General features: G+C 47.3%; 2 protein-coding genes across 3 annotated transcripts in view; one reads left to right on the top strand and one right to left on the bottom strand.

Moving 5' to 3' along the window:
- Positions 1–10,395, top strand: part of LOC139059963 (monocarboxylate transporter 10-like) — a 273,923-nt gene extending 263,528 nt beyond the window's left edge. For both annotated transcript variants that reach the window (XM_070538624.1, XM_070538623.1), the window contains exons 2-4: positions 3,085–3,418; positions 7,768–8,053; positions 8,547–10,395. In XM_070538624.1, the coding sequence (XP_070394725.1) occupies positions 3,085–3,418; positions 7,768–8,053; positions 8,547–9,551 (1,625 nt within the window). In that variant the 3' untranslated portion in view covers positions 9,552–10,395. The remainder of the gene's footprint in view (positions 1–3,084; positions 3,419–7,767; positions 8,054–8,546) is intronic.
- The window catches only part of LOC135917243 (hepatocyte growth factor receptor-like), a 594,900-nt gene that overhangs the window by 392,459 nt on the left and 174,773 nt on the right, over positions 1–27,668 (bottom strand). The gene's annotated exons all lie outside the window — the stretch shown is intronic.

The following is a 27,668-nucleotide window of genomic DNA, read 5'->3' as shown; positions in this document are numbered from 1 at the left end:
TTCTACCGACTTCCTGGTTAAAGTTTGTCACGAAGTTTGCGCCACAACATGGTGCACTTCAAATAAAGACATTAAAACAATGGAAGGCTCTAATAACTCTCCGCCAACGCCGCCTAATAAGCAATTGCCGTGGTGCAAATAAAATTTCGATCCTTACGTTCTCGGCCCTTTGTTCTCTATACTTTTCGCATTTGTCTCTCATGCCTGTTGGCCGTTTTGCCTTCGGCTTTCACCTTTCTTTTTATGGTTTCATGCTGTTAGTGTGCTTAACGCAGGAGTACTTTTTCTTGGTCTCACACTACTGTTCTAGGAGTATCAGTAACTCAGCTTAGGTTACCAGTGGCACACATTGCACATGTTATGCTTATTTTTATATCGACACATTGTGATTACAACGACGTGAGAGAAAAATTTTCAGTTCGCACAAAATCGCTTCACTAGTCTCAAGAACAAAAAGTTGCAATCACGCGAAATCAAACAATTGATATACATTTCCGTAGTTTGCGCAGTGTGCATCGCTTTAAAGAAGTTATATTTTATTAAGAGAGGGAGAGAGAGACGAAAGGGGCGGAAAAACAGGGAGGTTAGCCAGTGTAAGTGGCGGCTGATGACCCTGTGCTGGGGAAAGGGCCAAAGGGAATGAAAGGAGAAAAAAAAATAAAGTGAGAAAAAATTCGCACAGTAACGCGATGCTACGCGCTACATTTTTCAAAGTTGCTCGCACAATTCACTAGCCCTTAAGAACTTGAGCAGAACCCTTAAGGCTTCGGGTGCCGAAATCCGTCTTGACCAGCGTCCTAGAACATTTTCCTCTCTGAAGGGGGCGGTCGTCCAGTCTTGCCAACGTGGTCGCGAGCACTTTTCTTGCCACACTGTAACGGGGGACAGGCACAGAGGACGCAACAAACTTTCCACCATTAGGCACGCATTTCGGACCGAAACTTCTGTTAAGCGCAGCGTCCCTCGTGCTATCGGAGACACGGAAACATGTAAATCTTGTGCAGCATAAAAAATCATCAACTCATCTCAGATGCAGTGAATACATTTGCTCAACCAATGCTTGGAGTGGGAAAGAGATTGCTCGGTTAGTGGGTGTACATGTCAGGGCACAGCCGCGTTCCAAGCACGCGTGATACGTGGTAGGCACTCCCGTATATTGTTTCAGTCTTGTACTTGGTCGGCTATGAAGCAGGCGAAATTGAAATAGTATCTACGATGTGCTGAAACGGAACAGGCTCTCGCCTCTGAAAGCACGTGCCCTGGTTCGCGCTTCCAGGCAAGTGGCTAGTGCAGCGTGCGAACACATCGCGGCCCGTTGGTTCTCAGTGCACTGGCAGTGCCAGTGTTTCCCACACCGTAAGTATATCCCACGTACGAATATTGAGACTCGTGGTTAGTGATACTTCCCGGTCCACAGTATCAACACTCGAGCACCGGTCACGTGCAAACGGCGTGCCGTCCGATACGGTGTTGCGGTGCGCCGTGGGAACAGGGCTGCAGGGCTGCTCCGATTCTCCAACGCGTTAGAAAGCTTGCCGGAAGGCGTTGTTGGTGCGGCCATTTGAAGAGGATGCTTTAGCTCGGGAGCTCCTTGTCTAAATGGGTGGGAGCTGAGAAACTGACTTTCCCGGCACCTCCTCCCCCACAAATTTCGAAGAGGTACGCTGCATTCAAGAGAAGTTATAACCTAGTAACCCAAGAAAGTGGTTGTCAATTTTCGACACAATAGTTTCAAGAACATTTTTTTTTTTTCGAAAATGTGAAAATTTTAATAAACAAAAATATCAAGATTACAACCCTGTAATTCAGCATTTAGGAAAACTACATCTCAGTTCCGCAAACCGTGCATTATATGACGCTAAAGCAGACAAATTTGGAACGCTGCTCTGAAGGACGCCATTAATTTTTGACTAGCACATTTGCAAAACTTTCGCAAACATTGTGACGATTTCTCGCAAGCTGTAAATTCACGTATCACATTTGTTCGCTTAAGATGCTTCAACAGATACAATAGACAGAAGTGCGATACCTGTTTTTCGTACAGAGGTGGGTTTGTAAACGTCACACGTTCTTTTTTTTTTACCTCGTTAATTTTCGTCAGCTTCTGGCAGAAATTTGAGGCCATAAATACAAAACTCTGCATCCCAGAATTGCTAGAACTTAGTTTGTCTTTCAAATGCAACAAATTTCATTTAATTCGGCCCGTCGGTTGTCTTATGAAGGCATTTCTGCATATTACAAGCATTTAAGTAGGCAAACAGTTAGAAAACTAGTTAGAAAGTTAGTTAGTAGGCAAACAGGAGTTCGCTCCGAGCTAAAGCTCGCTCCTAGGATGAATCGCATGTGCGCAACATAATTTTTGTTGTACACCTCTAAGTCACCCGTGGCTGTTCCTAAGTGACATCCCGCAACAAGCGAGTGAAGCAGAGAGAGAGAGAGACAAAGAGGAGGAAAGACAGGGAGGTTAGCCAGTGTAAGTTCCGGCTGGCTACCCTGTGCTGGGTAGCCAGCCCCCTTTACAGAGGAGAAAGCTCTAGGACACTGGTCCAGACGGGCTTCGGCACTCAAGGCCTTAAGGGCTTTGCTGAAGTTTTTAAGGACATGCGAATTGTGCAATCGCCTTTGAGTGAAGCACGTTTTGCAGCAATGATCTACGCGTGTGAGGGGCCACCAAAAAAGAAAGAAAGAAATAATTCCTGCCTGTTTTCATCGGTTCGTGAACCGCGCCATCGGTGACAACAAGAAAAAAAAGACAACTCTAGCAACACAAGCCTTTCTCAGTCCTTGCCGTGAAGAAAACAGAGACCTAGCCCGCGTTTTCTTTATACGTGTTTTTTTATGAGTTTTTCGTATGGGATTCTCGTACCTTCATGTATGACTCACACCTGATGATGTACGGGAACATACGGGCTTTCTTAATTGAGACTCCACATGTGTTCATGTGGTGCCATACGAAATGCGTCTTACGGGCGTTTTCGATAGGGTAACTTGCGTACACGCAAATATGATGACCGCCAACTATAGAGTGAGAAAAATCGAAAAATGCTAAGCCCGGTCGTCGTTGTTTCCCCATGCCTCGTGCAGTGTGCCTGGGCTCCGTGTCGACCGCCGTGGCGCTGTTCCTGTCCCCCGCCGTGGTGGGCGCGTGCCAGCGCAAGAGCACCCGCATGGTGGCCGTGATCGGGGGACTGGTGGCCGCGCTGGGCTGCCTCTTCTCGTCGTTCGCCTCGCAGTTCCACCAGCTGTTCATCAGCTACGGCCTGGTGCTCGGGTGCGGCGTCGCCATGACCCGCGACACGTCCATGTTCATGGTGGGCCAGTACTTCAAGAAGCGCCGCGAGCTCGTCGAGCTCCTGCTCGCCGCCGGCACGGGGCTCGGCGTGGCCGTCGTGCCCATCTTCATCGTCGAGTGCATACGGTGAGCGAGGCGGCGGGGGAGACGACCCGCGCGCGCTTGTTACGCGCTCGGAAGACAATACGTACAAACTTTGGGTCTTATCTTGTCTCTCAACCATTCCTTTTTTTTTAGGATATACAAAATGGTAAAGATAGCCTGTGGCAGATAGCACGATTGTAATTGTTTAACTCTATTCTTTTTTTAGAATATACAAAATGTTAAAGATAGCCTGTGGCAGATAGCACGATTGTAATGCTTAAACTGGACTGCTCGAAAAAGGTAGACCTGGAGCCCAAATGAATCGCATGGCGTACTCGGCCAAATAATAAAATTTTGCAACAATTCGTTTTTAATCGTTTACGTTATGGCACATTGCAATTAGCGAACTGTGTTCGGTGAGTTTGCAACGCTAACGAAGAATTTCTAAGAATAGTACAGGTTCCGAGATATTCACCGTCACACTTGCGATAAGCATACGCTCTGTGTCATTTAATTTTTTACCAAACGCCGTTTTATGCGCGTTGGAGCTGAATCCATTTCAAGGACTTGAATTACTATATCCGCTACACGTGGCTGGTAAAAATGTTCGTAATGAAAAAGAAAACGCCTGGTGTAATCGTCATCAATCTTGCGTACACTTCCCTTGTTTCACACTCCGCGCTCGCCACATTTCTCTCACACCTGCCGTGGTTGCTCAGTGGCTATGGTGTTAGGCTGCTGAGCACGAGGTCGCGGGATCGAATCCCGGCCACGGCGGCCGCATTTCGATGGGGGCGAAATGCGAAAACACCCGTGTACTTAGCTTTAGGTGCACGTTAAAGAACCCCAGGTGGTCGAAATTTCCGGAGTCCTCCACTACGGCGTGCCTCATAATCAGAAAGTGGTTTTGGCACGTAAAACCCCATAATTATTATTATTACATTTCTCTCACGGACGCTATGTGACGATGTTACGCGCATGCCAAGCGTGGCCAGAAAATATACCGGGCGTTAAAGAAACCAATATTAAATTGTGGACCTTAAGGGCCTAATTACGCTCAATATGCATAGCCTTTCGCACGCGTGCGAACGTACAGCACCCGTCACACACAGGTGCAGACATTTTGGTTTCAGGACTCGTGCAGCCCCAATATGAAACGAAATTTGGGAATGCAAGTGCAACCTCCATGTACGTTAACAGGAAGCGCACGAATTCGGGCAGAAGGTGTTGCACAAACGGAAGTTCATTTCGTTGCCATGCATCATCACTACAGCTACATATCAGATGACGATAAATACAAAAAAGAGGCCAAATGAATATGCTCACATTTACTGTCGTTAGTAAACGCGCGAAGGGACCAAAGCAACACAAGAACGCTGGAGGAACGCTTACTATCAACTGAAAGAACTTGTTATTCTGTCGTCTTTGTCCCTTCGCGCTTTTCCTAACAATTAATGCGTACCAGCTTCTCCACCATTTCCGTAATTCACATTTACGTTCATAAAGCAGCGTTAATTGGATAACCTCATAGGCAGAATGCGTAGACATAGGAACCATGTAAGGATTACCTATTTTGATTGGTGAAATGTAAAGATTTTAGCTGATATGACCACTTGATTTGTCCTACCATAAATCGTAAGAACGTATCATGTCGCATTCGCTCTAAGGAGTAACTTATTCCCGCAGGAGGAGCCGATCTATGGGCGGCCACGCGCTGTGACCGCCCCAGTACACGAGTCGTGGTAGCCGCTACGTTCGCCGCACCACGTGGTCTTGATTTCTTTCTAACGCGTTGAGAAGTTCACCTTTCACGTCACACCCGAGCCATTACAGGACCACGTGATCGCAGTTTTCTATTTATTTCACTCGCGCGACTTAAGCTATGCGTCTACATTACAACGGGTAAATATTCGGCAAGTCATCTTGCCAGACTAATTAGGCCGGCCTGTACGAAAAGGCAAATACGCGAAAGCGGGATATACTAAGATAGGCACACATTATAAAGATGTTGCCGCCAGGGGGCCGCCACCGATATTCGGCTCCTGCAGAGCGGCAACGACATTCATCACTCCTGGCAGGCCCACAAATTACTTGTTCGCACTCGCACTATCACGTTATATGAGTCAAGCACTGCGGAAGGTGCGATAAGATCGCACATTGAGTTGCGAAGTCATTATGTAGACGCAGTATAAATAGCGGGCACAGGCGATGGCCTAGCGTGTCGCTGATCATCGATCGTGAAACCGCGGCTCAGATGGACATTTCGTGGTGCGGAGACATGCGCGCGCATGCTTACATATATTTGCCATGGTAGACGTAATTGGTCTCAATGCAGTTCATCTGGGAGCGGCATAGTGTGCGCGTACACCCAGTCGTATCCGACGTATTGTCATTACAGATGTTGCTCTGGCTGAAGGCAGTTACGCATGCCGGTGAAGATATTAACATTTGTTTTTGCACTGGAATTACACGCAGATTCGTCAAAAGTTTATAACTCCCATAGTGATGGTGAGAACTTTGGCACGCAAAGGACCAGCACACGTTATAATTTCATCGCATTGCATACGTATTTGTTTCGAATATGGCCAAATATGCACAGGAACAAACTTGAGCGCTTCTGGTGGTTATAATTAGGTGTCTCCACCGAGTTATAAGATTATGCTACACCGGTTTCCTCCCGACATCGAGTTTGCAATGCGTACGAAGAACCAGTGCAAGATAACGCGCGTAATATTGGGGCGATTTCGGCCACTGAGGCTCAAGCCAATAACTGCGAGAACTTAATGTTTCAGTAAGTTGTGCCCTGAGGAGCGCCTGCGCTTAAGGTCCCACGTATATAGCTTTTTTTATTATTGTTATGATTATTTGCATTCTGAGCGTTCGATAACGTTTGCAGGCACTGCATGAGGGCATTTTTGCACGCTATTGTCGCGAGCTGAGAGAAAAATTAAAGCATATTTACAGGTGAATGCAGGCACAGCGCAACTGCCACGATCGAGTATAGTTTGTTCTAAGACTACATGTTCAGAACTACATGTTCTAAACATGCAGTTCTAAACCGAACATTACTGAACTGAAACGACTGAACTGAACATGACTACATGTTCTTTCTACTAGTCACTAATGTCATCGTTGTCGCAACGCTAAGCAGGAGTGTTACAACAACCTCGTTCACGTGCCGATACACGTTTATCAGGGCACTTCCGTTCCTCACCAAGTGCCTCACAAGTTGGGCGACAATGTTTAGTTCCGAAGTGGAAAGCTATTATGCGATTGTTACGAAACAAACCGTCTCTCTCTCCGGATGCACGCTTGCGTCACACCTCCGTTCCAAGGAATTCTCGTGGCTATAGCACCCGAACTGGGGCAATTAACGACTGAACCGAAGAGACTAAATACAAGAATGTAATCGCGCGCCCGATACGGGCGAGCTACTATGCCACTGCCGAATTACGCGCCCGCAATTCATCTCGGGCCGTGCCTTGCGAGCCGCCGACAGCCGTTCGCCGACACGGGCCAAGAGCAGGGTCGATTTGATAAGATCGCCTCGGAAGTGTGGATGTACTGCACGGAGGATACGCCCTATACGCGAGGTGGAAGTGCTGAGTGCGCCGGACGAGCACTTTGATCAGATTGCTATCTTCGAGGCCATTCGCCGTCCTCGCTGGTCTTCGGCGTCTTCTTTCTCAACTTGGCACCCCTTAAGTTAATTGTCTCGAACGACAAATGACTCCAGAATGCCACACCAACGTTCATCGCCGCCGGCCGTGTAGGGCTGGGCCTCTGACGACGTCCGGTGGTACCATTCCAGATCATCGTAAGCAGTGGGTGGAGGAGGGTGATAAATGTGTCGAACTGGGGCGAAACGCCAGTGCGCGCTTGAGGGGGGGTAGGGGGGAGGGGAGGGCTTCCGAAAGCACTCCGCGAAAACGGGCGCAAACTGTAAGACGAAAAGGCACTGGTCACCCTGAGACGTGTAGTAGAGGCCGACATAACAGCTATGGAGCAAGACACATGGTCTTGGAAGTGACTCCATGCAAGTGTAGATAACGTGTGCAGTACTAGCACAGCTTCCTCCAATTCTTTTTGTACATTTACTTCTCTGACAACCACCGATATACGGCAACGTTAATTAATCTCGCAACTGTGCGTCTATACTATCCCACTATAGGAAGCAGTAAAGGAGCGTACGATATGAGGGTCAACTGAGCAATTTCTGCAGCCTGCAAATACATTGCGTGCTGATCTCCATTCGGCCAAATAGTTTGGTATAGTAAGTGATTTACCAACGTGTGAGCAACGCGCTTGGGTATCGCCACTAATTGCACTGTGCTGTGCGCACCACGGGTGAAAATGTGATTTGCAATTCTTTCTATTCTTTTTTTCTTTAGGGTGGTGGGCTGGAGGCTGGGTCTACAGGCGCTAACGGGCACCGTGTTGGTGTTGTTTGTGCTGGGCGTGTTCTATCGGCCGGCGTCCCTGTACCACCCGCAACGGCGCGCCATCCTGCACCTCAAAAGCATGCAGCGCCGCTCCAAGGCCAAGGACCGAGCCTCACAGGCCTCCGAACGGCCTCCTTTCATCGACTACGCAGTGTTGCGATCACGCACCGTCCAGATCCTCGTCGCAGGAACTGCGCTGGCGGCTTTTGGGGTCACCACGCCTCTCGTGCTTTTAGTGAGTCTTTCCACTCTTAGTAATTCTCGCTGCAGCGAAATGAAATCGTTGAATAATTAACTTTCTTGCGTAGTTTCTGTATAGGTGCATACGCGTCGACGAAAAGAAAAAAGAGACACCAGAGCTCTGTTAGAGTAATTGCAGACATTAGCTTGACCACAAGTGTAGCATACTATCTTGGAGAAACGTTGCGCTACACAATTCTGTATCCAAGCCTGCACTGACCCTTGCGACTGCTCGCAAAACATCAAAGAGGAACGCACTGAGTTCACCTGATAGGCCCAGTTGCGATGTGCATAGCGTCAAAGAGAAATAGCATAGAAAGAAGTGAGTTGTCGGAGCTGCGAACAACTCAATAGATCGTTAATACAGTCAGCCTCAAAGTTTGCGTTTGTTGGATTCGATTCACGAAGATATAACAGAGGCTTCATTTCTCTCGTTTCTAACAAGATTATCAGAGTAAGCAAGCAATCAACTCACATTGTCATTGCAGATGCATCTCGGCGAACAAGAGGGCCTCGAGCGTTCGTCGCTCCTGCTTCTCCAGGCGTTCTTGGGCATCGCCAGCGCCATCGGCAGCGCAGCCTTCGGCCTCATCGTCATCAAGAACAGCGTGCAGTGCCTCATCGCGCGCCAGTACTTGTGCCAGGCGGCCGCGTTCATGATCAGCGCCTCGCTGCTCGCCTTCACGGCGCTCCACCAGTACCACGGCTACCTGCTGTTCGTGTGGATATACGGCGTCTTCCTGGGCGGCTACCAGTACTCGCTCAAGATGTACACGCTCGAGAAAGTCCGGGCGCGCAACTTCGCCAAGACCTGGAGCTTCGTCCAGTGGTGCCAGTCCGTGCCCGTGCTCGTGGGCGTCCCGCTGGCGGGGCTCCTCAACGAGCAGTTTGGAGGCCGCACCGGCTTCTACGTGTCCTCGGCGTGCTCCTTCCTGGGGGCGATGTCGCTCTTCCTGATAGACCTGCACAAGAAGCGCTCCCGGCGCAGCCAGCTGCGGCCCGACTGCCGCCGGTGCTCGGACGTCCCGCCAGCCGCGGCGGCCGGTGACGGCGCGGCTGCGTCGTCGTCGCGCCGCTCCTCGTTCCAGGACTCGCTGTGTCACGAGGCGAGGCTGCAGCAGCGGAGCTTCACCTTCAGCAACTACGCCGACCTGCGGCGCCAGGAGCTCACCTGCATCTCCGAGGAGGCCATCATGGACAACTTCCTCGAGGACTTCATCGACGACTGCATCACGTCGTGCAACAAGGAGGAGAAGTACCTCATGCTGAGCGAGTACGAGAACAACCTGAACAAGACGCAGGAGACCCTGGACCGACGTGTGCGAGGCGTTCGCCGCGCTTCCATCATACTGCCGTACAAGTACGACCAGTGTCCCAACTGCATGCGACTCGTGCCCGTTCAGACCAACGGAGAGCCTGCGCCCAGGTCCTCGCCGCGGAGGCTGCAGAAGCCTTCCGTAGACGTCATCGAGGAAGTCACCACTTCTCTTTGACGACTCTTGCCATAAGTGATGTCTGCTCGAAAAAAGACCTGACATGTTGCGAAGACTTCAGTGCTCAACCTGCTCGAGATATCTTATGCGAGAGTGCGAGGAAGAACTCGCGGTGAAAAGCCTCAGCAGTTGTGCATGACGGATCGAGATCTCGACGCGTTATTGGCCAATTGCACGAAACGATCGACCGTGTGCTGCGGCATTTCTTTTTCGGCGCTCCTAAGCCGCACTATTTATTTCCCGTGAAAGACGGCGAGAGATATTTCTCACTGGGTGCTGCAGATGAGACCTTAACCGATGTGACTGGATTGTGGACGTGTTTAACTCGCGCCTTCAGTGACTGCAATAAGGTGGACGTGTTTTCAAGAGCACTTGTGATGTATACTAGTGAGCGCATAGCGTCAGAAACGTTCGCGTAATTCTGTAGCATCAGCACTTCGCACGAGAGCGCCTGCCAACGGCAGTCTACACGAGAAGAGTAAAGTGGGCAAGTCTTATGTTTTGCGACACCTTCCGTTGGGTGTGCTCACCTTGTACTGCAATCGATGGACGATGTCAAAGTAATCCATATAATGGGAAGGTCGCTGACATGCACAGCAGATGTAACCCACGTAGTGTGTCCCGAAAACCACCATGAAACATGGTCACGAAAGCGAGTAAGAATTAAGAACGAGTTTTTTTCACGCATCTCTTTAAGCTATGAATTATTGGGTTTTCCTTTTTTTTTCATTTGGTTCACCAAAATTCGCTCTATGTAAATGCGTATACATCGTCAAAGCATGTAAAGCCATCTGAACGAATACATGTATGAGATTGAGTGAAGAAAGATGACAAGCTCTCTTTACCCACGTGTTTATAACGAATGATCTTCCGCAGCAGTTAGTGCCATATTTATCAGTTTGTTACAGCACTTGCCGTAGTGCTGTGGAATACTATAATGAGTCAATAACGTGTAAAAATGCTTCATGAGGCAGAGAGACGTAGATCTGCAAGTTTTGTAAGAAACGCTTGCTGTCTTTTTCTACATGGGCCGAGGGAATAGTACATACTTTTATTTCTAACAGAATCATGACAAATTAGAAGTTTTTAAAGGTTGCACCTGTAGGTGTACATTTCTTCATAGTATATGAGTCCAAAATCGGGTTGCCACTTTCCATCGCACGTACAGTAGCATTTGCGTGCTGCGGAAGTTTTCTTTCTTGTATGTGTACAATTAAGTACAATTAAATGTCACACTGCCAGCAACGACATTTCGGATGACATGGTTCGACGTATGAACGTCCGAAAAGGGAACTATGGTCATTTCGAGATCGTTTTTCTTTCATCACCCAACATAAACCACAGAACTTTTTGCGCACAGACTGCTGCGTGGTTCTGAACAAATGCTTCCATTGCGGAAATTTGGCTTCCATTGCGAGAAAGCATTAAGGTTTGCTTGAAAGTTACGGCACTAGTTGCTTAGGCAAAAAACGAAACACGTTTGCATCTTTATTCACCCCATAATTTCGGTTGTGCTCGTCATAAGCATACAAAAGACTTGCGCTTGAGATATCTTCACCGGCTCGTAAATTTCTCCACACAGCAGCAGCAGCAGTAAAAAATTACATCTATACTTGGCAAGTTCTTTCTCACATTTTTGTCTGTGTACAGCGAAAAAAAAAAAACGCCAAGTTCAAACGCGTTTCGAGTGCCTTGCTTTTTTGAAGCATGTTTTAAAGAACCAAGTTTCCTGCTGTGACATTTGCATCGCGAAAACGTTTATATTGAATCTGCAGCTAACACGTACATAAGCCACACTGAATCACGGGGCGACACACGAGCACTTTCAGTCTCGAGCACCGCTGTCATGTTATCTTTCTTTGCCAATTCATAAGTATGCAAAGCTCGAACCGGCCGACATCCTTTATATTAGTTTACGCATATAGAGCAGCTCGTTCGTTGCAAGCGATCATCGTTGAAACCAACTAATGCCGCCTGTCGCTGTAATTGATGTAAACCATTGAGTCCGGCAGCAAGCGCACAGTGTCATTTTATAGAAAATAAGAACGTCCCACGAGTCATACAAACCATCGCTCTCGACGAAAAACTTCTGCGGCATATGCGTCTCTAGTCCGTTCTTTTTTTTATTATTTTCGTCGCACCTTCGCGTCCTAATTGTATTGGAACTACCGAGTGCCATATGGACCTAGTTTTTTTCCAGAAATGATTAGCTATTCCGCAAAATTCTGGCCGAGAGAATCTTCTTTACTTCACTCCCTGCAAATCAAAGAGTTGAGGTGGCGTCAGGCAAGAATATTTTTAGTCAGATTTTATTCGCTTCTGATTATCCGTCACGCCGAATGGTTGATCGCAGTGATGGCGGCAGCGTCGATTCGTGCCATGCAATGACGAATGGCAAAAATAATGAAAAAATGAAAGCAATCGTTACAACATACCTTTATGAGAATGGGTATGGGTGTTGATCAATAAAGAGTCTTTTAATCATTCACATGAAATAGTACCAGAGAAGCTCTCACAATGTACCGGTTGACTCTTTAAAAAATTTGCCTTAATGCAGAGCGCAAGTTTCGTTTTGAGGAAAGTTACCGACTTAATCCCACGTTTTCGAACAAAAAATGCATGTACTATACCATAACAAATAGTGTGCCACGACGCAGGAGAGTCTCGTTGGCACATTAGCATTACAAATCTGTTTCATAGACAGTGAGAGTTCTGCCACTGAAGACTCTAGGACAAAGGTGGTTGGACAATATTAGGAAAACGCTCAATGTAAAGCAACCGACCGGTTACAATGTATGGTTTCGTCATGGCTCTGCGGTAAATTTTACATAAAACAACAACAACAAAAAAAGAACCCAGTCAGACGAATTCATCACTACCGTGCTTGTTTCAGCAGCGCAAAAAGAAAGTCCTAAATTTTGAGAGATGATCTCACACAAGCAATGAAAAGGAGCTCTTGGTGGTCATCATCTGCAGTGACTTCGCCCACACAGTTTCGCAGTATGCGTAGCTTTTGCTTTTGAATGTTTTCCTGGAACCTGGGCAACCATCAGCGTTGCCGGTTCCATCTTGTCCCTGAAGAATCGCCGATGTGCACTGTACAATAAATGAACTCAACTCGACAGAATTTTATTAACTAAATCAATGCACGTGTACCCTAAACAGGCATAACGTCAGATATATTGGCATAATAATACTACAGTTCTTCCACGCCCACGGTACAGCACCGACCACGCACTTTCCTACTTTAAACTCTTTGGATTGGGCCACCACCTTGCGTCACCACCCTTACAAAGCTGAACCTGAGAACTACCACATGGGAATTTTCTAACATTCAGAATATCGAGAAGAGGTAGTGAAAATAAAGGTATAACAACGAGGGGGTTGTAACTAAAGGCGAAATCTTTCAGCTCATAGTGGCTTTTTTTTCTAACAATGCGTGGTGAGAGTGTACAAAAAACTGAATTACTACTTTTGGTGAGACTCTCATACTTTTCTGGCCATAAAAGAATATAATGAGAACGTAGAGACCCTGTACACCAGAACTGCCAATATGTAGCTTCGCTCAGTATTTTCGTGCCCTCTGCAAGGGAAGCGTAGTGGTTGCTGCTCGCATTTGCACTCGCTTTAAGCTGTCAGCCGTCGAAGGTATTCAGCCAGCTTAGTTGTAGTGTGGTGCAGCACGTAGCAACAGAGGGGTTCCGCAACTCAGTCGAGCAGCATGCCGTAATTCAAATTTGGTGTTCACAACGTGGTACTGCGCCAAAGTGGAGAACGCGCTGCCAAGGCATCTTGAAATAGTACCTTTATTTCAGTGAATGACGCTATAGTTTTATTCGAATCGTAGTGCGCGGACATTGAGGTTGAAAGGCACGCTTAACTAAAGGACGATAATTCTGCGATTGTGCGTCGTTTCTCGCTGTTTAGTCTCGCTTGACATTTTTTTACATCGTTCTGAACCATGTAAGAAGTTTCGGACAATTTTCCACGTCATACGCTGACTCTCTCCCAGGGCTGGTACTTTAAGAGGCAGCGTTTCGTAGCAATTATAAAGAAGATACTGCGATTTTACATGCCGAAACCATGATCTGATTATGAGGCACACACTAGCGGTGGAACTGCAGTATAATTTTAACCACCTGGGATTTTTTAACGTGGACTTAAATCTAAGTAGACGAGCGTTATTTTTTTTTCCTTCTTATATTTCGCCCTCATCGAAACGCGGCCGTAGGGGCCGGAGTCGCACCCGCGACCACGAGAGTTCAACCGTGCAACTTGATAGCCTCTGGACTACCCCGGTAGGCTTCATTGTTTCGTTAAATATTTATCGTTGTAATTCGACACAGATAGGAAAAACATTTTATGTAGATGCACTTGAAGGCTTCTATTATCACATTCATAGCAGCCTTCAAGTGCAGCTATAGAAAGTGCAAAAGTTTAAACCATTTTCCTTTGACCACGGTGCACAATCTCTCGCAGACACATGAACATGGAGGCAACCAGTTCGTAGAAAGGTTTAATATAACCAAAATTTAGTGCCGTCATCCGATGTACATTCCCCTGACTCATTTTCATCTTTATTGTCACAGTGTGGAACACGCCAACCTTGTCGGTTTCTTTTTGACGGGCGGTCATCTTCAGAGCCTGAAGGGCATTACGCGTCGTCGAATTGTGGGCAATGTCTCATCACTCGCCTGCGTTGTTTTACCTTCGTCAAGCGTAGGCAATATACCGGCTTTTGTGTACCACTAGCACGCCTTATTTATTTAACAAAGTGTTAGCCGAGAATTTAGAGATGTGAAGTTTACATGACATTGTCGGTGTGGCGTTTCTAAAGGAATAAAGTTGTTTCTAAAGAAACAGTGGGGGCTCACTGATGTCTGTGCGTCAGAGTGACTCACATGCGCTGGCGACTTGTGTATCTCAATTGCCTTCTCACTGACCCAGCATGAGAAGGAGAATAGCCACGCCCTTCACTTCGGGTTTTATAATTGGCACGCTAGTAGCTTGTGATCACGTGTTAGCTGCAAATGTAGCGTAGCACAAAAAAAAAACATGAAGCCACAAGGATTTCATGTTTTTTTTTGTGCTACGCTTCTGCAAACGAACTCGTACCCAAATCCGGCGACCCTTAATAGCATATATCCAGAGATTTATACGAATTGTTCTTGCGTGGCCTGTGGTGAGGTAGCTACGTTGCCTCATATGCTCTGGGAGTGCGGGTCGCTTGGCCCGAAGTTCACCAAGGAAGAGTGGGACGCCCTCCTGCGAAGTCCCGTCTTTGAGGATAAAATCCTGGCCGTCCAGCGCGCCCGCGATCGGGCCGGCAGACTAGATCTGTCAGTCCCGTCGTGGGATTAGCCAGGTGCGCGTTTTATCGCGCTTTGCTGGACCAAATAAAAGTTTATTCACTGACTCACTCACTCGCCACAAGGATGTGTAGAGAAGTGCGAATTATTAGCTGAAATACATTTTATTTTAAGCTCTATACGAATTCAAACTGCAATCATGGCATATTTTAGCAGCGAGTAAACTTACCTCCAGAAAAACATAACGAAAAGCACTTCTTGTGCTCACGAACCTCGCAGCTTCTGCGCGAGCACTCTAGCGTGCCTTTTGAAGTTTGAAGTTTATTTATTTATTTGATACAGAAAGAGGAAGCAAGAGCTAAAAACCATATGGCCTGACAGGGACTCAATTGCTCCTAACCATGAAACGCGTAAGTTACGAGTGTTCAATACACATGTGTCAATGAGGTGTACTTTAGTTTGCTATAGTTACCTGTTGTGTTGGGGCGTGTGTATCTTGTGTGCACGTTGTGTGACGTTTCATTTTTTTTTCTTATCATGTACGCATGCCGCCACGCAAACAATGCAGGATTCATTAAAGCGTTTTTGTCTCCCTTTCTTCTTTTGAAAAACTTCAAGCGCTTGCGGACGGCCAAAAGGAAAATGGAGCGCAATACACGGAGAAATAAAAAAAAGGCACCGCTGCCCAGCAGTTCCAAACAATTTCAGTCATTTTAACTTCACTTCTTCATGAACTCAAAGGCAAAGAGGGTGCCATTGTGGTACCAAAGGGATGCCAGCAGGGCTTAACATTAAAGAACACGCTGAGCGCTGAAGCAGCCCTCTGCCTTTCTTCCTCTTGCAGTACTGAATATACTTAAACAGACGTCTACGCAGAAAAAAAAAAGAGTCCAATGACAGACGTCTGTCATTGCGCGTTTCTTGGTGTATGCCCGAACAGCATTCTAACACTAACAAAATATGTTCAGACTAAAGGTACCTGCAATCTGGCTGAGCACGTCTGCCACGCCGTTGTCTGAGGCCAGTTGCGCCACGACGACGTCCTGCGCTTCTTGGGACGTGATCTTTCGCCGTCAAGGATAAGTGCTTAGCGAGTTGGTACATGGTGAACTAAGATGAAAACCAGCGGAAAAAAAGCATACAGAAGGAACAAGAACTACTAACAGCGGGCAGGACGATGTTTGACTGGTCCTGTGTATCCGTTTTTTGCACAAGGAAACGAGAACTACTAACAGGACGATGTTGGGCTGGTCTTGTATATCCTTTTCTTTTCACTGCTCTTCTTGTTAGTTGTTCTTTCGCAGTTAGCGCGGAACGTTTGCATCCTATCAGAGTGAGCTAAGACGTGACACAAAAATGCAGAGGGAACACGGAAAACTGTGCCACTTCGAGTATAATGGGCCAAATCGCCCGGCCAAAACTCTTGCTTTATCCTCCGTAGCTCTTTATGCCACGCCCTTTACACTATTTGCAGCCAGACGGCATTGCGTGCCCAGAGTGTTTGTCCCGTAAGTTGCTCCAAACATCTTGGTTCCAAGTTTGGATGGCGACGTGACCAGTGCTCTCGCCGAATGCAAATCGGCCGCCGCAACAGTGTGCAGCTCTTCTGCATGTCGCCAGCCACACCGAAACACCTCGGTGAGCCAGCTGTCGGGTATGTAGCTGCTGGTGAGGGAACCAGAATTAATTTTGATAAGCACAGAACAAAAATATCGCAACTGAATCTACGCAATCGACTTGCGAAGAAATTCCAACGACGAAGGTGTTCCATGCGATGTAGTTGTAGCAGAATATTACCTAGAGGATCAAGAGTCAAATCCACAGGGGTTTTTTTTTTCATAAGGGCCCTTTGCCACTGGCTGATCATTTTCGCTAACAGTAATATTGTCCACCATAACAAATGGCTGCAATGCGCTCATAGGAACAATTCTAGCATAAGAGAGTTTTGTGAATACTTGTCCAGTCTTATTCTTCACGAATCAAGCTTCGCAAAGCCAAAGTTCCCCACGTTCAGGAATAAAATATTGGGGCAACTTCAGACCAGGCCCATCAGCCTTTCGACAGTGTTAAATCCACAGCAAATTGCAGCATGTGATAAAGTACTGAAGTTTTTCTTACTTCAGAGCTTCAAGCCTAGAAATTGATTTGATGAGATGATTCCACCCAGTGAAATCAGAATTAAAGTGCCTGTAATTCGTCTTGCCATGTTGATAGCGAAAGGTACACGCTACTTTACTGCCACAAAACAAAACCGCCACTGTCACTGCCATTTTACTGCCGCACAAACACATTTCCTCTCGTTGTACTCTGCATGAAGAGTCAAAGACTAACGATGAAGGCATTATAAAACCCAATTCACTTTCTTTTTTTATAGATCTTGTTCCACCACGCCCTTTCCTGCACGAATATGCGTGCTTGTGAGGCTATGACCAAAGGGACGCCAACAGGTTGTCCCCAGTTCTCGTTTTAGACGTTTCCTTGTGATGTCCGTAAGCTATCGTCCTCTCGGCCAGAGCGGAGTTCTCAGAGACTGTATAGTAAAAAGAACAAAGAAATGCATCTTCATTCGGCGTCGATCAACTAAGCCAACTGCAATGAAGCCTTTACTGCACCTGCAACTGCAGTGAGACTGGTGTTGTATACGTCGCGGGTCGCTGTTTTTGTCATGACGGTAGGTTGCATTTCTTTACAAACACTGCTCCAGGAGGGCACATGTAACCGGCAAACGGAGGCCTCTGGAGAGCACCTGAGGTTATAATAAACCAGGTGGCGCAGGATCTCCGGGACACCCAAGGGGTAGCGGGGAGATCAAAGCTGGAAGCAGGGCGGCCCGTGGGTTGGGGCCGCGGAGGCCGAAGCGTACCAGGGGGCGTTCGCATAAAATATTGGCTGTCCACGATAGCGGACTGCCGATCTTATACTCCCCTGGCACGCGCAGGCCTCTGCGAGTCCCAACCCACGGACCAGTCCGGGTTCTAGCTTTGGTGTCCCCGTTGCCTCTTTGGTGTCCTGGAGGCGCCGCCAATAATGCGAAATAACGACATGTTGTTTCAATTAGTAAAAAAACACGATTGAATCAAAACAATTACGTCGAGCCTCCAACTTGCGACGCTAAGTTCTGCAGTATACCGCGCCCCACGACTTCTGCAGGAACAAACGCATACCACACGCGCTAAGAAACTCCTCCGTATTACCTAGGCAGAGTCATATATTCAAGAAGCAAAAGTCCCCACATTTCCTCTCTGGCACCCGCTCTTGCCCGAGCATGTGCACAAACGTCAAGTGCCACCCTGTGCTGCACCTACTAGCAATTGTAAATACGCGACCGCACGAAAACATCTTCGCTCGTTGCTGCTGCCGCGTTGCTCCCACCAGCTTTTTGACAGCGAGTGTCCGCGCTCATCGAGTATGAAGTGTTCATTATTGCTCATGCGCGCTGACACCATATGCTTGTTAGTTCAGTTAGTAAGCGAATGCTTCCATGTTTATACGGCTGATAAAGCTACTACCCTTACATCCTTTAGCTGTGCACTAATTTGCTATCGCACCCAATGCTTCATCTTGCGGGCGAAATTTAATGTGCTACTTTTTTTGGTGTTGTCATTCATCTTGGAAGTTTCATCCTTTAGTACCCTGCTTTCTGAGGCGGGAAACAGTCTCAATATTGAAGTAGAGTTGATGACCCTGAACTCAAGAACTGAACGCATTTAACTAAATGAGAACAGATAACAACGCACCCCAGAGTTCTTAGCAGGGGTTGTGATTAGCGGAATGCTTCCTCCTCGGTTGTCTAGCGCCTCTGCTATGTGTTACCAAAATGAAAATGCAGTTTGTTATAGCGTACTAGGCCTTGGAGAATGTTGAACCGCAAATGCGGAACTCCGCACTTAAATAAGGTGCTGCGTTCACATACTGAATACCAATAAGTAAATACTCTTCGAAATACGTGGTCTACGAGCATCGTGACTAGTGGAGTTTAACGACCATAAGCAACACTGGGTCTGTAAGTGTGCGGTTCTTTAGCAGGATACCAAATGTCGGCACGTTAGGCTTTGCTCACAAGGTTACAGCCACCGTACGTGAAACATCTCGTGGTTTAACGCGATGGTCCACGAACGTATCAGGACAAAAGGACAAAGAAAGCCAACAAGCATAATAAAAAAAGGCCACGGACATCTCTAGATTTTATCCTAAAACAGCGACCAGTGTTTTTGCGCCAAATAGCAGCTTTAGCTTCGTCATATTATTTTTTTAATTCACACGAATAAATTAAATGATGTTGGCATCTTTGATGGTGTTGGCTACTCTTTTTCACGTGAATACCACGAATATCGATCACAGGTCACGCAACATCACAAACGCGAGAAGACACATTATAAAACGAGAATACGATACATTCTCAAAGAACGAAATGTCACCGCAGAAGCTGATAAATGAAGCACCGCCAAATGTGGAGGTGTTCACACGGCGCGCACCTCACTATACTCCCGCATCCGTATCTTTACATCAGTGTCGCGGAATGCAGTACTAAGCACGACGACGTTTCTCAGCAAGCGTTGGCACACCAAATACCACGACAAAGGCTTTGACTCGGCAGCAGACTTGCCTCAAAGCGCTGTCGCGTTCGCATCGCTCCCATGGGAAACCCGGCGCTTCCAACTCGGGTGCTCTTATCGTGGGTCTCTCCCCATTTGCACCACGCTTATTTATACACACAATAGCGTGCCTGCACTGCATTGTGCTGGCTTCATTTGTGTCCACGGGTTCAGCTTGCGTGCGAGAACCCAGAAGGAACCGCGGATAAAAACAGCCGCGAGGAGGCAGTCACCTCTGCGCCAACGGCCGCCTCTGTTGTGGGAGGAAACGCTGACTTGGACTGGGTGCCGCGCACAGACAGGACCCGCTTGCATCGCTTGCGTAGCTTAAGAAGCAAGTGAGACAACAAAAATAATAAGCAGTTTAAACGGGGTTGGATCTGTGTAAGTGCTGCTCTGTAGAAAAGGAGCAATTAAAAAAATATACAAACGGCCACAGAAGGAAATCTGCGCCACGCCATTCTTTCTTAGTGTATTTTGATTACAGTTTCTATGACGACATTATCATGACAGTTACTAGGGCGGGATACGCATGGACACATCGAGCATGGACCACACCTAGTCTACGTTAGCAGCGGCCCTCCGGCCTGCAACACTCTCTTACCATCTGGTTTACGGGCCTATACATTACAGACTGTGAGAAGTGGCCCTCGATTACGTGTGCGCTTTACGTGCTTTGTGCGTCCCCTCTTTCGACCTCCTCACCCTCCAGTGCTGCGCAGAGCGTGAAACACTATTGGAAGCTGAAGTGTGCTTCCTGGGTGACGTGCCTCGAGCTTATTGCTTCAGACGGGGAAAGTGTTTGCGAGCACAGCAGAGAACGGCTAGGAAAATGAAGGTGGTTGGCATTTAGGACGGCGATGAGAGCTGCCCATTCGAGCGTTCCCGCGTAACGTGTGCGTGCAGCGCGCATTTCACGGCGCATGCGCACCTTGGTGGAGTGGGACCGAGGCTACCGAAGAACAGCCAACAGGTCTGCGACGTAGGTGGTTTTCACAACTGTTCTCGTCACGGGCAGTCCTACGAGTAGTCATACGAGTACGAGTAGTCATACGAGTCTACGAGTAGTCATCATACGAGCAGTCCTACCGGAAAAAAACAGGTTAGGAAGCGCAGAGGATAGTTTCAAGACGAAGCTTTCCTTGCCTGCAAATAACGCACTATAACATTTCTTTCTTCAAATCAATTTCGTCTATTGTACCGAGCAGGTGGATGCGTCATAACGTCATGATACGCTGGCTCACTGCGTTCGCTGCGGCGGCCACGCGTGAGCGCATGCCTGAACGAACGCACACAGCACCTTCCAGCTTTTCTCTCTATTTTAGGACTTTAGCATTAGGAGGGTCAATGTGTAAAAAAGTGTGTGTGCGTTATGTGAGAAGCTGGTCACATGCACGGTAGACGTAGAGAGGGAATGGCAGAGCTTAGAAGAACGTGTATGTATGTATGTATGTATGTATGTATGTATGTATGTATGTATGTATGTATGTATGTATGTATGTATGTATATATGTATGTATGTATGTATGTATGTATGTATGTATGTATGTATGTATGTATGTATGTATGTATGTATGTATGTATGTATGTATGTATGTATGTATGTATGTATGTATGTATGTATGTATGTATGTATGTAGGGGTGAACGTGGTTTAAATCATGGCTCAGGGACCTCAAAGCAGTGCGACGTAATGCTCACGCATTCTCTGGCGCTTACTGCAATATCGCCACTGAATTATTTATTATTTTGCTTACGAGCATCGACGGCACGCCCAACCTTATTTTCGCACGGCATCAACAAAGTTGGCTCTGTCTCATGGCCTTACGGTAATGTTGATTACGCCCAGACTGGTTATTCAGACCATCAAATTATAAAAGTATATCGTAACCGTCGCACTTGCAAAGTGTCATTCTTTTGCACGCGAGAAGCACATGGTTGTGTTTCTACGCCCTGGCCCATGGTAAATCGAACGCAAAGCAAGTGAACAACGCACGAACTGTAAGACTACATTACACAAGTATACACACCGAACTCAGCCCGCTACGTTGCCGACATCTTCCAGCCTTTTGTAGAGCAAGTGACACCAGACGAGCGCCTTCTCGCGTATTAATATCTCCTTACAGTTCACATGTTTTGCACTTTCTTTGCGTTCCGTTCATCTTCGGCCGCCCAAAACTTACGTGTCAGTGCGCCTTTAAATGAGAAAAACGAGACTCACAATTACACATGCGCCCTATTACTGATTCAAGAAAAACTATTGTTCTTTTAACTTTCTTTTTATGCTTTGTGGGGAAAATTCACTTCAGGCTGTTGCGTCTTTGGCACGCCGATAAAGCACTTGTTCTAACTGAAAGCAAAACAAACATTCGAATAGAGAAAGAGCACGAGATGGAGAGGAGACGGCAATACGCCCAAAAGAAGCATGCGCTTCTGTACAAAATAAAAAAAAAAGTAGCCCTGCTCTGTTCTCAAGAGATCAAAAACTTCCCCTCCATATTCACATTCTTCGCACTGAAGCGTGCGTCTCTCCGATGTGCTAGCGGCGAGATATTTATTGCTTTTTCGACCTAAATAAGCCAATGGAATAAATATCGATAAAGGAGCCAACGCGTAGAACAGGGCTGGAATATAGTGTGGGGCACGAAAAAGTGAAATCATAAGGAGATGAAAAGAAAACTAAAGGAATACCAGTCACGTCTACCTCCTGTGCTTCCTATGACGTCAGTGACGGTGGCAGCTTTACACCCCCCTCTTTCCACTCACTCTCTCTCTTTAGACGGGATAGGGGGGGAGGGCTAAGCTTTGTATTCGAGGAGTTCTCCAACCGATCTGAATGCCTACCAAGTGAATTTTTTCGTTTTTTTTTATTTCAGGTGGCAGGTGTCGCTTTCTATCTCGTTCCATGCTTTACCCGCGTCTGCATAAGCGGGCAGCTGTGCAAAGAATGTGAAGTTACCGCGCCAGGCTCAATATGCAAGTGAATGGGCTAGAGGTATATGGTCACAATGACGTGGGCTCTTCGTCGGTAACCACATTATACGTTATACTTATTCCTCAAAATGGCAGTAATGGACACTTCAAACCAAAATTCAAAACGCCAACAAGTATATCTTTCAGCTGCAACGTATCTAATCATCTCCACGTTCGCCAGGGTGTGTTACACTGCTGCGAAGCTCAGGCGGAAGGCGAGCTTTAGATATGCAGCAACTTAATTAGAGCGCTGACTCCGCAAGAGATTATTAGTGTGTTCTCAACAGAACGTAGGGTAGGTGTCGTGACTTTTTTTGTTGTTGTTTTACGTTTCAGTTTATGCGGATAGCACAAATGTACTTTCTATAGCAACGCATGCGCCACTTTCTGCACCTATAAAATAAAAATGAAATTACCAGGGGCATAGGGCACAAGAATACAAATACCGTTTTTCATCCTGCTACCGCTCGTGCGAATTTAATTCCGTCTACTTTTGTTATGCGGTACATTCATTTATTGGTTTTTCTTTATTTTTTGTCCCCTGGTAAGTGCCTTCACTCATCAGGCATGCGAACGCTCTGCTTGCGCTTGGGGATTGGTGTTCTTGCTTCACACATTTTTTCGATGTGCGCGAAATAAGAGTACGTAGTCAGAATTAGCAAAAGCGCCTAAGGGCGCCGGCTTATATTAGGCGCATGCAAACTTTCTTGAAACAGAAAGATATGAGTAGCCGTTGATAACCACGCGAACCGAACGCCTAGAGGGAGAGAGAGAGAGAAAGTCATAAGGGAAAGGCAGGGATGTTAACCACGCTGATCCCGGTAGGCTACGCTGCACTGGGGAAGCGGGAAAGGGGAGTGAAAGAGGAGAAGGAAGAAAGAAGGTCACAGTCTCCACTGTTACGCACACAAGCATGTACTACTTAATCAGTCACAGGTGGTCATACAGGCTAGTGCATTTCAAGAAACGCACCAGCGCCTTTCTGGCCTTGCACATAGCAGACGCACGAGGCCACGGACCCAAGATCTTGTCCTCTGTGAGAGCATGGTCATCTACGTGCTACAAAGCTGTACGAAGGGCACTCATCTCATCTTCGTATGTTGGGCAGTCACACAGAATACGTTTGGTCATTTCTTCGACAACACATCTGCTGTAATTGGGTCTGTCCGTCATTCTAATCAGGAATGAGTAGGCGTTTGTGAAAGAAACACTTACTCGCAAGCGGCAAAGTAGCGTTTCTGCCCGTCGGTTACAACCAGGTAAAAGATGCAATGTCATATGTGTGTCCATGGCATATAGGCGCCGGTTGGTGAACGCCGGCGTGCTCCATTTTCTTACACTAAGAATATGGGCAAGACCGCTGAGGTGCCGCGCTGCATCCGTCCTCCACTATGGTATCGAAGTGCTTTCACACACAACATGTGCCTCACAGGCAGCTTTGTGAGCACTTTCACTGCCAACAATGTTGCAGTGCCCGGGTAGCCACTGAAATACGTCGTGGCCTCCATCCACCGCTTGATGGTAGCGTAATCGTACCTCTACAACCAATTGTTCGTGTGGGCTGCGGCACAGAGACGATAAGAGTGATTACAAGGCTGCCTTTGAATCACAGATATAGCCCAGTGATTGTGGCTGTTGCTGCACACATAGCACTGCGCTACGGAGGACGGAATGTTCGGATTCTGTCGATGTCGTGACGTGGCTGATCTTGAACTTCTTGCAGATTGACATCGACGGAATGACTACCGCAACAGTAGAGCTGGTTAGAGTCGAAGAGCCATCTCTAAACGTGAACTCGACGGAGTATGAATCAAGCAGCAGGTTGTAGAGCGCCTTGATTCAGGGCCACATGTCGGCAAGTCGGACTGCTTTCCAACTCCTGGAATGGAAAGCCGCACTTGTGGCTCCCCGAGACGCCACAAAGAACAAGGTGATCTTGCGGCAGGCGGGAAATCGGACGGGGGAGAGGATCGGTAAGAGGCTACGCTGCCCGAAAAAGTTGCATCTGGTCTACTCTTCGAGAGAGAGGAGCAAGACGTTCAGACTAGAGTAAGGAAAGATGACGAAGATGATTTCTAAGGATGTCTGTGACGATATATTTACTAATGGGATGGTCCCTGGCGATGGCAATCGTTGCGGCTGTTGAAGCGCATCGCGGTGTGCATCGCATTTCGAGCACTCTGAGATTTGTACTCCGGGTGCTTGACAGCACCGGAGTGCTGTTATGCAAAAAACCCACGAAGAGCGCTTTGTACAGTTGAAGCATAGAACGCACTGACGGTCCCCATGCTTTTCTAGCTATGGCTTTGAAAAGATGACTGATTGAGAGAAGTCTTTTTCTTAGGTAGGATATCTGGGGGCTGCAGGAGAGGTCGCCGTCGACAATCATCCCTAAAAATCGATGGGTTCTCTTGCACAAGATATACTGGTCATTAATAGACCCCGGGTATCCGGTCATAGATTTTCCACGTGAAGGTGACTAATGCGCACTTTTCTGTTGAAATTCTGAGGTTTTGTCTCTGAAGATATGTACACGTCATCGTTGCAGCCTTTTACAACCTTGCGCGCACCTGCGGCCGAGTTGATCCTGACGCCCAGATGCAGATTCTGAGTAAATTGACAGACTGACCGACTCAGGCAGGAATTCCGCCAACCCATCAAAGCCAGGCTGAACAAAACCGCGCTCAAAATGCCACCATGTGGAACTCCATGGCTGGCGTAGTGGTCAGGAAATTGGCATCCTTGGTAACTACAAAGAAGCTTCTTTCAGTCAGGTAGTTCTGAATCCATCAAAAAGTGCGGCTTCCAATTGCGGCAGCCACGAGCGCGTCAAGAATGGCTTCGCGAGGAACATTATCATAAGCGCCCCTCACATCTAAATATAACGCTACAAAGAGACGTTTGGATGATTTCTGTTGCTGAATCGAAGACACAAGATCAAGAACGTTTTGTACACCGACGAACGGCCGCGTCGAAAATCTGCCATCGCGTCTAGATAAACATTGCAATGTTCAAGAAACCACTCGAGGAGCGTGAGGATCATCCTTTCCATCAACTTGCCAATACTGCTGGCGAAAGCAATATAGATCGATATGATGTCATTTCAAGGGACACTTTCCATGCTTTAAGATTTGGACAAGACGGCTACGCTTCCGCTCAGAAGGAACAACTCCGTCACTGCATGAGACGTCAAGATTACGCACCAGGATCTTCGTGGTCAAGGTGGCGGACAGCAGCGTACGTGATGTTGTCGGGTCCGGAGACACAAGATCAAGGCGTTGCAGGCGTTCCTCGACAAAGAGGAACGCAAGTAGGTAGAGCAGCCTCCAGTTCTTCCATGGAGAAAGGCTGGTCCATTGCCTAAACTTTCATGAACGGAACTCCGTACAATTCAATATCCTTAAGCAGCTCTCTGTCACCTGCCAATTGCCTCACTAAACTCTTCCCCAACATCCACTTCCGGACAGCCTTGGTGGAGAGCCAGTGCCTGAAAGTGGTGGCATTGCTGAGGAGAAGAGCGAAGTCCTTGGAGAGTTCGCCGTATGTGAGAGAGGGCGTTGCGTGGGTCAAACGAGTTACAAAATGATTGTCATCGTTCATTGTCTAATTTGTCCATGCAACGACGTACTTTCTTCTGCGTGCGCCTGGCCTCCCTCAGGTCTGGAATCGACTTCGTGCGTCTATATCTCATCTCAGCTCACCGACGTACTGCTCGAAGCCTTTCTAATCCAATGTCTATGTCAGTGCGAGTAGCTCATGAGAAGCAGCGCGTTGCAGCATGCATCGCATCTGCATTCACAAGCTCCATGCTACGTGCAAGGCCTCCCTTGGATTCAGCAAAGGCGGCCTGGGCGGCGGATGGACGTGGGTTCAGAACTACTCTGCCACCACGACCCCTATGGTGTGTTACAAGAGTCACTTATTACATTTATATCACAATTTAATACTTTGGTTATGGCCTACATGTTACTCAAAATAGTAATGATTAAAAAATAAATGATACGCACATTGCAAGTCACAGAAAGGTAACATACACAAAACACACTACGACATGTAGCATATACAGACCACCCGCCCGCGGTGGCTTAACGGCTGTGGTGTTGCGCTGCTAAGCACGAGGTCGCGGGGTCAGATCCCGGCCGCGGCATTTCGATGGGGGCGCAACAACGCATGTGTTCCCTGCATTGGGCACACGTTAAAGACCAACTCGGGGTCAAAATTATTCTGGAGTCCCCCCCTACGGCGTGCGTCGTAATCAAATCGTGGTTTTATCCCGTAAAACCCAAGAATTCAATTCATCATATACAAACTAATTTATAGCATCTCGTTAAGAACAGGGTCTCTCAGAAAGCTTAAGAGTGCCTTCGTTGCCCGGCGGGACGCAGCAGTAACGCTAATACATTGGCTAAGTATTCGTGTGGCAGCTCAAGGCTTCAGAGTGCTTGGCGGGCTGTAGTCAGAGTGTACATTAGGACGAGTACTTTTTATTTTAACAGGCTGCAAGAACATATTAGGTGGCCTAAACGGATAAAATCGCCGATGTGCCTAGCATACAACTTACAGGCAGGCATAATCGAACACAAAGGTTGACCAAGGTTTGAAACGCAAACTGTACACTTTCTTTCCTTTTTATTTATGAATCATCGCGAGAACAAAACAAAGCACGTTTTGTCTCTTCCACTACCGACTGCACCGTAAGAAGCCTTCAGGCATACGTGCAACCTCTCGCTACGTGACAGGGGCACAGATCGTCTCCGAGACTGGCGTGCTACTGAGCGGTGAAGTTAGCATGATTAACTAAAGAGAAACAGAAGACTTTAAGAAAAATGACCACAAACTCACGAGCTTCTCGGCATCGTTCTTAGGGGCAGAGAAAGGTACGTGCAAAAATATCAGGGTTCAATCCCATTGCAGAATTCTCAATAATGCCGAACTTACAAAGTGAATCCGAAAGAATAAATGTAAAAGAAAAACATAGTAGCGAAATATCAAGACCATGACTAAAATTTCTTTCGCTGGGTATCTTGTTATTTCGTTTAACAGGCTCGACAAGCCACGCTCTGTTCAGCGCGTGCAGAGAGAGCCAGCAGCAGAGTTAGGTCCAGGTTCTTCCATTTTCTTCGGGTATCAGAAGCAAGTGACCGCCTAAAAGCGTTTCGGTTCGCGGTGATCCGCATGAACAACGCCAGTACAAAAAGAAAAGGAAAGAGAAAGACGAAAAGGAATGCAAAATAGGAGAAA

Source organism: Dermacentor albipictus, chromosome 5, assembly GCF_038994185.2.
Source record: "Dermacentor albipictus isolate Rhodes 1998 colony chromosome 5, USDA_Dalb.pri_finalv2, whole genome shotgun sequence".
In the NCBI taxonomy this organism is placed as follows: Eukaryota; Metazoa; Arthropoda; class Arachnida; order Ixodida; family Ixodidae; genus Dermacentor; species Dermacentor albipictus.
Note: the sequence above shows the minus strand (reverse complement) of the source record. Positions and strands in the feature narration are given on the sequence as shown.